The sequence below is a fragment of the Dreissena polymorpha genome, chromosome 1 (assembly GCF_020536995.1).
Source record: "Dreissena polymorpha isolate Duluth1 chromosome 1, UMN_Dpol_1.0, whole genome shotgun sequence".
In the NCBI taxonomy this organism is placed as follows: domain Eukaryota; kingdom Metazoa; phylum Mollusca; class Bivalvia; order Myida; family Dreissenidae; genus Dreissena; species Dreissena polymorpha.
Window position 1 is genome coordinate 66,782,064 of NC_068355.1, and position 11,214 is coordinate 66,793,277.

Sequence of the window (11,214 nt, forward strand, 5' to 3'; positions counted from 1 at the left end):
GGAAAATAAATTCATTAGCCTTTTTTTTCCACACGAAAAGTCCACTGATTAAGGAAATACTAATTTTGACATAACGCTTTATAATCATTCAAATTAAAAGAACAAAATCATATAATACTTTGTTAGTTGTAATGAAATAAAATTGAGATAAAATATGCATTAGACACTTCTTCTTTGGAAATTGGGAATTTTTTGCCACATTTTGGGAAAAAAGTATACTTTTTGGGATTCGGAACATAGCTGAATTTCGGCTATAAAATCGGGCCAAAAAAAACCCTGCCATTAATTATTATTATTATCAATTATTTGCATTTTAATTTTTTGTAATGCAATTATTCAGGTTAAATTCGGAAATTTTAGACAAAATATGTACCAGCTTTGCAAAAGGTAATTTATTGCATTAGGTTGTAACTAACCTTGAAAAAGAGTTGTTCTGAAAAATAATCTGCACTGCGGCTGACTCTTCATCTGGTTTGTTTCTGGAAATTAACAGATGCAACTTTTTAATTTATTTTCCAAAATCATGCCCTTAATGTCATGGAAACTTGGTCTTAAATGAGGTAAGGGCACAATACAAAATACATCAAAAGTTAACGAACAGTATGTTCTGCTTATGTATGTATTCATAATTCCTTTCTCAAACCATGCTTAAATTGCATCTATTAAAATGATGTGAGTTCTTAACTTGTCTAAAAAGATTTCAACAGTATTTCAGTCATATGGAGACGAACAGTTCACCAACTCAATTTTGGCTAACTGGTTAAGTGCACATACTTATCAATGCCAGTAACGAATATACGTCCTTGAATCAAAGGTAGGGTGAGAATGGCATTGGAAAAGATTACCAGACTAATCCACACACAAGTAACATGGCCGGGAAATAGACTGGAATTAGCAATCCTCAATTTGTAGAATAGTGCCCAACTCAGCTAGCCAGACTGAATGAAAAGTCCAATGATTACTTACCTGGTTGAGTCAATGATGTTGCAGTATTGCTTGAACTTATTGCCTTTGGGACAAGTTAAGGTTAACTGTTAATCAACATATGCTTCGCTGTTTATTAAAAAATATTTACCAAACAAAAAATGTAAGGTCAAAATAACAGGTAAATTGAGTGTTTAGCTTTGGTTTGGAATCCTCACATGCAGTCACATGTAACAACCTAATATCGCTCAATTGGTCATTGTCTGCTCAGGTACTACTTTAAGGTACCCCAAGTACTCTTAGGTATATATTAAGTTTAACGTACCCTAGGTACAATAAATATACTGAAACCAACTGGTGAAGTCTGAGGCTAATTGGTCATGGTGGATTTTTTCTTGAATTAACTATTTTCATATTTAAGTCAATATTCTGTGAAGTAGCCTCTATACTATAGAAACCCCCATTCAAAAAAGCATGTTGAGACAGGCTGTGTTCAAAGGAAGTTTTGTTTTGTATTGGGTAGAGTATTTTTGGAAATCAGATTTTGGGCAGAAATAAAACTCCAGCGCTTTCCACAGGCAATTTAACGGTCCCTCAGCGGGGCGCTTTAATTTTGAAATAAGAGTCCGCGGGCGCCTGAAATTTTCCGATCAGAGTATTTTGACAGTTATTGCAGCTTAAGATCAAAGCAATATTGACTTCGCAGAAAATTTTGAAAGCCAATTTACGATCCTTTGTCGCTTTATCCAACTAAAGCCTGCCTAAAAGCGGGGCGTCGCTGTATTAGAAAATCAATATTGGCCAATGAGAGTGCACGCTTTGTATGAGCGACAGCATTAGGCAGGCAATACCTGCAGTTAAATCATGCAGACGACTCGTGACATACATGTACATGTAATTGCCACAGAAATCTTAGCCAGTTACTTACAAGACTGATGATGGCAACTGGCTGTAATCCTCGTGGACAACGTGAACTTCATGCATAATTCCGTCAAAACATTTATTCGACTTGTATTAAAGTGTTAAACAAATTATTCAATTCATAACGCAACTGTTAATATTTGTTGAAAGCTCAAATGGGAATAATTAAATTTGTGATCTGAAACCCATTTCCATAAGTCGATGTTAACGCGTTTTTAATCTGAAACACACTTCCGAATGTTAATGTTACCGCGACGTTGAAATATTCTTGCTTCAAATTAGCAGTGCAAATTTATTTTGTGTCGAATCTTTATCTCAATTAAAAAGAGCGCGAAAATTATGCAGCATGCACAACGTCGCGTCATTTGCATAGAAAGCGTGCTTGTAATGAGCGTTTTAACAAGCACACAACACGTCAGGGAATTGACGCATGTTCAATATTTCATCAAATATATAAATAGTCACTTAAAATTTATTTGATACTATAGAAGAATGACAAGGTTTTTGTTAAAGAAATAATTGAGAGCTTTTATCATAAATATTTACCAGAAAGCAATTTATAAAATCGGAATAAACGGGATTATCGGGTAATAAATAGAAACTTAAAAAGTAGTTAGTATACAGTCAGGCATTGAAGAATTTTTCCAGAGCCACTCGCCCTGCAGGGCGAGTAGGGCTGACAATCCACTCGCCCTTCACTTTAATCCACTCGCCCTGCATAAAAAAAAATATATATCTATATTTATACTTTATATGATCAACCAGAATCTTTTTAACCTACGTAACATAGTGACACTACAGTCTTTCCCAAAACTATAATTCATTGCCGGCCAGGAGGTCCTATAATAATGCAGCCATTTCCGGCCCGGACTGATCATTTCAGGCCCAAAAAAAGACGATGAAAGCCAAAATGAGCTTTAAACAATATTTATATTTTTCATATCATATACAAGTGATGCATGCATTTATTCATTCAGAAATGCCAATATTTGTTTATCGTTTGTTTCTTTATCCTGAATGTCTGAATCCTCTTCTGCAGACATCTCTGAGTCATCTTCTTCATCGCTTGCATCACCATAAGACATAGCCTTGGCTGGGCGCTGATAATCTAGTTGACGAAGTCCATCTCCCTGTATCATGAGCATAGAATACTTAATATTTTTGCTAAGCTGTTGTAGGCTAGCACACCTTATAATAGTAAACCAACCTCATGTAAAATGTAACAACCTCATGAAATATTTAATTTTACATAAAACCATCGAATCTCACCAGCCACTTGTCTACAGCTGCTGAAGGGTCATAATCAGTAACATCAGGAGTGCTCAGTTTGATCATCATGAGAGAATTCAATGTGTCCTGACGCAATCTGAGACGCCTATGGGTCTTCAACAGCTTCAGATGGGAGAATGTAGATTCACATGGGACGCTAGTTGGCGGTAGACTCAGCAGCAGGTCCAGCAATGAGTACAAGTTGTCAAACTCTTCTGTGTACAGATCTGCCAACGACATACTCCCCAATGTAGTTGTGTATCTGAAGATCAATATACTGATAGTCATAAGCATTAGAAATACTTAAACTCCAGTCTTCATCAATATGCTGTGTTGTAAGTATATGAAGAATTTCTTAAAATGCTTGTTACAAAATTGTATTGCATCGAACCTCTTCCACATGACCCTTTTAAAGCATTTCCATTCTGAGACGCATTTCTCAGGGCACACATCATGTTTCTGGAGAACGTCATGGTAGAAGGTGGCAGCATGCTCCACTTCTTCATTTCCAAACTCTGTCAATATGAATAATAATGTAAAATATTTATGCTTTATATTTTGTTTAACTCTTAAACTTATTAGACTTACTGTTTTAAAATAATTTTATAACTGGACCTTTATACAAGAAATATCGTTTTAGCTTACTTTTTATTACTACACTAGAACAAATATACCACATAAAAGACAAGTTGCTAATTTTAATTATACATGTAGCAGGATAAAGGTGATTTAAGGTAACAGACATTTGTCTCATTTAACACTGTATTATATATAGCATAAACTTTCAATAATAAAACAGTAACAAATAAGGTAAAAAAACAATGAACTTTAACACAAAATACGTTTTTACATAAAATTGAAGCAAAAAAAACATTCTAACTGCAACATGTTTGACCTTGAAATTTATCTTGGTTCTTGCAAGGCCAAGATTCTGTGGACAATATCTTGGTTGCCTTGACTAGTGTCATTTCAGATGTTGTCTCAAGGCAAAAACGACTTTTAATTGCCACAAGAACACCATCAATGAGGGGGGGTATAAATGTCAAAGTTGCCTTTGGGCCCCGCAACTGAATGTCTTGGTAGATTCCATTTTCCACCACCTCATTCACTTTTTTCAATGGCCTGAGATAACCAACCAAAGTATACAGACTGAGGCATATGTGCAAAATTATCTTCTTTTGATGTAAATTTAAATATTCAAAAATTGCACGAAAAAAGGATAAGTTAGCCACAAACTACAGTTATAGTTTACCTGGATCTCAGCTCATCCACCATCTCGGCAGCTGTTTCCACATAGATCTGGGCATCTGCAAGGGTTATTGCTCTTTGCTGCAGCTTGGATGAGAGGATGCTCAGTGGCTCCAAAAGTTCCTGTTAGTGTTAGATATAAGTTTGTTGTTGATATGCTTAAACGAACTTCAAGTCACATAAGTTGTTGAGCATCGTTATTTGCATTAAAAATAATTAAGAAAGATTATTACGACTTGATTTTTCTATTTTATATGAAAATCATTACACAAATAATGTTCACTGTATCAAACCTTTAGAAAAAGGACATAAGGGACCACGCTTCTGTCTAAAAGCAATCGTGCCAGGCCTTCTGCCTTCGGGTTGGTGTGACTCACAGTTGATAGGTGGGCATGGTATGCTTTGAAGTTGTGTACCAAACTATCAACACCCTTGCCAAGATGTGGCAGCCATCGGGTACCAGTGGCTTTGGGAGGCATCAATGGTTTAACTTGTACAGCAGTGAAAGCGTTCATTAATCCTTTTTTGTTTTTGTACTGTTTGTGATACATATAATAAGGTCCAGTCAGCAAAGTAATCAGCTTATCATGAGTTTTGTTTTGTTTTATGGTGTCATGCCAGGCCAGTTCTAGACGATGATTGAAGCAATGAATATTTACGAAATGTACGCCGATATCCTGTTTGAGCTTTGCAGCTAAACCATTGCGTACCCCAACCATGTTTGCTGCCCCATCAGAACCTAATCCGATCAGCTTTTCTGGAATATTAAGATTCATTTTAATTATATGTTAATAGAGTTTGATGTGTTTTTTGCATTATATCTGACATGATTTTATGACATAATGATTGAGTAGAGATACAAATTAGGTCGAGTCCATTTGCCATTAAGTTTTTGTTATACCCCCTATAAACATCTACATGAAGTATTCAAAGAACAACTTTTGGCTACTGAGTGCATAATTTTGGATTGTTATCATGTAACTCATACCCAAAGGGTTTCATGATTGTAAAATGAAAATGTTGGTATTGTTTTCCAAATTGTCAGCTTTGCTGGTAGCAATGTTCTATACCTTTCTCAAGGCCGTTTTCCACCAGTAAATCATCGACAAAGGCCTTCAGATCACCCGCTGTGGTGCTACTTGGGGAGCCAATGGTCAAAAATCTTTCTTGCACATGTCCATTAATTGCAGCCCTTACAAATACACACTCCTGTTCGTCACCAGAAAGGTCTGTTGTTCCGTCGATGAGCAACGAAAAACCCTTGGCTGCTTCCATCATAGTTACCGTCTTTTCTTTTTCGGCACCTGCAATGTAAGAAAGAAACGCAAGAGCAGCTTTTCCATTGCGATAGGTTTTGCCAAGGTCAACACCATTGGCTTCAGTGACATTGCAAAGCCATGTGTAATCTGTTATGGGGCGGCCTTGTTTTCCCACAGCATGGGCATTTCTAAACAAATGCATCAACCGCTGGCGCTCTGATAAATGTAGCGATAGCATGGCTTTACCAGCTTGTGAACTGGCAATAGCTGTACTATCACTACATTTAGCAGCCATTTTTGCCGTAGCGTCAATGTGGGCTTTGCTCAGCTCATGGTCACTGACAGCTGATTTTTTCAAATTGGTGCTACCAGTGAGGAAGGTGTTGCATCCTTTCAGCCCAGAACCTATGCTTTTTGTTCCATAAAACTCAATGCATGTTAAGCAAGTCATGGCCCCTTTACTTTCATCAAAATTTAGCCAAGATCTCCCTTCTTTCCATGACTCTTTAAAAGGCCTGTCATTCCTTTTTTCCTCATATTTTGACCAACGCTTTTTGTTTTCCTCATTTTTTTCATCCTCAGTTTTTTTCCTTTTTATAGGCTGGCCTGGTTTGGCTCCTTCAACAAATTTTAATTGAAACATTCTGAGATAATTAACAATAAAATGAAAACGAAATCACCTGTTATAGATCTGGATACTCTGTTTTCCTTCCAAGTAATGTGTAGATGTTGACAGATCGCTTCAAACTCTTGCGTAGCTTTAACCACTGACAGATCGCGGAAAGGTCACACTGACCTGTGGAATTGACCGGCTTGCTAACGAATTAATCGGATATAACGGGAACCAAACGTACATGGTATTATCTCCCTTTGCGAATGTACTCATATAGTGATGACGTAGTGTGTAATTTGCCTTGACGACGAGGTAAACATCTTGTACAGCGTATATTCACTTACGTCATTAAAGAAATGCAACCAATGAAAACATGTTTACATGAATGGAGTATTTATAAATAATTCGGTAAATTCACACTATTGTCTTTAAACTTTTCTGAAAATAGCTTATGGAATTCCGAATTTTGCCATAATTTTTTACCGGACACGAGGTCCGACAATATTAGAATCATTTCCGGATTTTCCAAATTATTATCGGATAAATCCGAGGACCGACGGGATTTCGGAAAGACTGACACTAAACTGCAAACAAATTAACTACATTATCTGATGGATTCTATTTGCTTTCCTTACGTTTTCTGCACCTGTTTCCTTTTCCAAATACTTTCGGCATCTCCTTTTGATGACCTTTCTTTCTGTTCCCTGTCTCCACCACCTTGCAGATATTTTAAAATAGAACCATTTTCCATGCTGAGTTTGAATATTTCAGACGAACTTTTACTGAAAGACACGCTTGATTGACAAATGGTTACAATATGGTAAATTGTGGCTAAGGATTGTGATCATGAATTATTCTGTTTACCTGTATAAATAATTATTGTTTCTGTTTATTTTTAATTAAATATAAGAAGTATTATAATAAACCAGTTATGTATTTTTTTTTTTATTGATATTTACATTAAAATGAACTTTTATTCTTCACGATATGACCAATATATTTAACTGTTGTTTTTTTCTCACTTTTAATCGATTAGTTAAGAGCACTGACACCTACGAAAAGAGCGCAGCCGATTTCAAGAATTATTTTTACCGTGCCCATGACGTCATTTTTCATTGTCAAAACGAAAGTGGTTTCTTTGTGTACTAAATCTATCTTTAGTTCGTTGGAAAAATTGTTTGCAATTTGTATCGATGTGGCATGAGTTCTGGAACTGAATTTATATTTTCAACTTGAAAAACAGTACTCGCCTGGTCGGTCGAGTAGTTAACAAACTTTAACCGCCCGACCATCAACTTCACTCGCCTAAGCGAGTGGTCGAGTGGATTCTTTAATGCCTGACAGTAATAGTCTGGTTGAAATGGATGTATTGGGGAATTGTTCGAGTCGGGATTTTACTATCTATGCGGGAAAGTTTTGAAATAATTAAATAATATATATTTTAAAATGACTGGAAGATTTTCTTAAAGAGTCATAGCGCACCAAATGAAGTCTTTTGACGCTGTTTTTCTTTGAGTTATAACGCACCACAGAACGTCAATTGACATGTTAAATAAAAAAAAATCAATGTCGGGAGGGAGGGGACTACCTAATCAGGCCCGGGGCGCTAGCTGAAATAATTCGCGTTCAGAATAAATCTGAACGCTGAAACTCCGGTCTGCAAAAACCATAACGAAACAAAAATACAATACTATTATATCAATATGCTTAAAATTGCAAAATAACATTACCAACTCATACAGTTTTAGTTAATTAGTCCATTTTTACCTCAAATAGCGTCGATTTGAAGTTAAAAGGCATAATTTGTTTCAGTTAAACTTCTGCTTAAATCGCAATACAATCACTGACCTCTCGCCATGTTATGAAATATTTAAATATCAACCAATCAGAAGAAGGCATTACGGTGTTATAGGCTGCGTTATCGATTAAAATCTACCTGCCGTATACAGCGGGCACAGCGATTGGAATTGAAAATGTGAGTAGTGTGTTGATTTAAATTGGTCAGGCGTGCAAAATTGAAAGAGTCATTACATAATTCTTACGGAACATTATTGAGAAATGAATTATCTACACAGGTAAGTAAATATTATTGCAATCCGTTGATATTAACTGTCTGATATCGGGGCTTGAATTTTGCGCACCAAATTCCTTGCGCATCAATATAGACAAAGAAGGAAAACTCTGGCTATTAAAAAGATAGAGTGGACTATTGACGCCAAGAGTCTGCCAAAGCAAAAATCATCATTAGGCGGCAATTTATATTGACTACCCGGGGCGCCTGACAAAAATCCCGTAGAAAGCACTGAAATTCTGGTATAGTCTGAGTTGGCCCCAGTATGTGCTAGAACATTTTCTGTACCTGAGGTATATTTAAGTATACTTAAGTTGTACTTGAGCCAACAATGACCAATCAAGCCCTAGTACCTGATCAAGAAAAAAGTTTATCCACAACAACCATTATGGGAGCACAGAAACGTATCCAGACTTGTCATATGGTGTACAATTCAGAATAACATAAAAAAATGAACAGACTAAATCAGAGAGGCACAGACAAGTGCACTACCTAGTGGGTGTGGATTAAAAACACAACTGTAAAGGATACGCTCATAGTTCAGCTTATAGCTATTTGCTTGGTTTTGCCTGTCTTTGCTTATTAACCGCACTGGTCCATCTTCAGCTTCTGAAGAAGACTCGCCATCTGATGATGCCTTGTTTCCGTTATGAAGACTTCCTGAGTGTTGCTTTCTTAATTTACCCACAACAAACGCTACAGAATTTTCATTCTGTTTTACTTTCATTTTCTCTTCAAGTTCATCATCAGTTGTATCGTCAGACGAAGATTCGTTGCTCTCTTGAAAAACAAACTTGCTTTTATCTAAACTTCCTTGAGCGTCATTCTCAAATATGATGAAGGAACCAGACGGTTCTCTTTCTTTCTCGAATTCATCAAAAAGTTCGGAATCGCCGAAGAGCACATCACAATCATCCGCCATTTTTGTCAAGTGCAATAATCATAACAAAACTTTTTTTCACGGTCCATACAATCACCGAAAAGCACCGAATAGCACCGAAAGCACCGAATAGCACCGAAAAGCACTCAATTTCTCTATATAAATATGCAATATGTCGTTTCTAGTGTGTGTTAACGGGTTTAATTAGTTATTAATGGTTATATGATTGTATGTCTATACTACATTTGCCCAAAATGGTAAATATCGGCAATATGCCGACCGAAAAGCACTTCATGTGAAGACCGAAAAGCACTCAATTTCTCTCTCTATATATGAAAAATTGCGTTTCTATTGAGTGTAAACGGATTAAATTAAATATAAATGGTTATATTTCATGCATATTTATACTACCTTTTGTTTATTATGTGGTATTTATGTCAAAAAATTGATAAATATCGGCAATATACCGACCGAAAAGCACTTCATGTGAAGACCGAAAAGCGCTCAATTTCTCGCTATATATATATATATATATATATATATATATATATATATATATATATATATATATATGAAAAAGTGCATTTATATTGTGTGTAAACGGATTAAATTAGTTATAAATGTTTATATTTATACTACCTTGTGTTTATTATGAGGTATTAATGCCCAAAATTGGACACTTCATGTGAATATAAAGAAGTGAAACTCCAGCTGCTGGAGCAGTATTGAATTTTCATTAAAAACAATTAGTTGGTCCTTTATTTAAGGCAAGTGACCGATTGCCCAAACAGTACAAAACAGCACAATACAGCACAATACAAACCAACATAAACACAAAATATGAATAAAGCTGGGGTCACCGCCTTGGAACGGTCAATGCAAAGCATTGGGGGTTTAAACCTGGTTATAGAGCGCTCAACCTCACACTTGGCCCAGCAATATTCATAATACATTTAAGTGTACATAAAATTTAACGTCATAGCATTGTAACTCAAATTTAACAATAATAAAAGGGGATTAAAACGCATTCAATTTAATTACTATTTAATTACTCAATTGCATTGAAGATACAAGAGTAACAGAATAACAACTTTTTGACGAACGATCAAATAAAACCATTAACAGTTGTCAACTACATTCCTTCTTTATAGAAAAGATTTGAGAATATAGAATCATATAGTTAATATCTCAGATAATCATCGCGCAAATACAGGAAGAAGCAGCAATAATGGGTGTAAAAATTCCATATTACATAGCTTGGTTGTTTATGTGACTGCTAAACAAATTAAAAATAATTAAATCAAACAAGAAACGCCTATCAGAGAGAAAATATAAATAAAATGGAACGTTATAAACCCAATGACCTATGCATGTAGATTACAACTGGGAAAGTCGGTCGTATGACGTCACAAAAATCCATAATGACGTGAACAAATTGTGAAGACCGAAAAGCACTCAATTTCTCGCTATTTATATATATACAATTGTGTTTCTATTGTGTGTAAACGGATTAAATTAATTTTAAATATTTTTTAATTTTTTAATATTTCATGCATACTTAGACTACCATTTGTTTATTTTGACGTATTAATGTCCAAAATTGGATATATATCGGAAATATACCAACCAGAAAGCACTTCATGTGAAGACCGAAAAGCACTCAATTTCCTTCTATATATATATGAAACATTTCGTTTCTATTGTGTTTAAACGGATTCGATTAATGTTAAATGGTTATATTTCATGCATATTTATACTACCGTTTGTTTATTATGAGGAGATTTGCATATGCGGAATAAACTCCCTTCCATAGCGGAACAAAGCCCCTTTCATAATGAAATTATGTGAATGCAAAATGTGACAGTGTGTTTCTTCCGCCATGCCGTTTTTAGGGAAGGGTGATTCTTCCAAAAGAGATTTATTCCGTGGTTCAAGTAAAACAAAGTAATTTTGAGTGTTATTTAGATTGTACGATTTTGTTAATTATTTATTAATTGATATAAAATGTGTAAAAACTTATTATACTTAT

The 11,214-nt window shown here is 35.3% G+C and overlaps 2 protein-coding genes across 4 annotated transcripts in view; both read right to left on the reverse strand.

Moving 5' to 3' along the window:
* LOC127833220 (zinc finger CCHC domain-containing protein 8-like) overlaps positions 1–9,253 on the reverse strand; it is a 48,209-nt gene extending 38,956 nt beyond the window's left edge. For both annotated transcript variants that reach the window (XM_052358390.1, XM_052358381.1), the window contains exons 1-3: positions 8,837–9,253; positions 967–1,009; positions 417–479 (exon numbers count right to left, since the gene is read on the reverse strand). In XM_052358390.1, the coding sequence (XP_052214350.1) occupies positions 417–479; positions 967–1,009; positions 8,837–9,227 (497 nt within the window). In that variant the 5' untranslated portion in view covers positions 9,228–9,253. The remainder of the gene's footprint in view (positions 1–416; positions 480–966; positions 1,010–8,836) is intronic.
* Positions 2,764–8,825, reverse strand: LOC127833414 (uncharacterized). 2 transcript variants are annotated; one of them, XR_008027404.1, is made up of 6 exons: positions 5,433–8,825; positions 4,656–5,119; positions 4,367–4,485; positions 3,506–3,629; positions 3,115–3,376; positions 2,764–2,975 (listed from the first exon to the last, which is right to left on the reverse strand). XR_008027404.1 is itself a non-coding variant. In XM_052358649.1 (4 exons), exons 1-4 carry the CDS (start codon positions 4,080–4,082, stop codon positions 2,811–2,813), a joined length of 624 nt encoding a protein of 207 aa, XP_052214609.1. In that variant the 5' UTR covers positions 4,083–4,336; the 3' UTR covers positions 2,764–2,810. The 2 variants fall into 2 exon arrangements, 1 of the variants encoding a protein (XP_052214609.1); XM_052358649.1 differs by lacking the exons at positions 4,367–4,485; positions 4,656–5,119; positions 5,433–8,825 and adding an exon at positions 4,010–4,336.
* Positions 9,254–11,214: the final 1,961 nt, after the last annotated feature.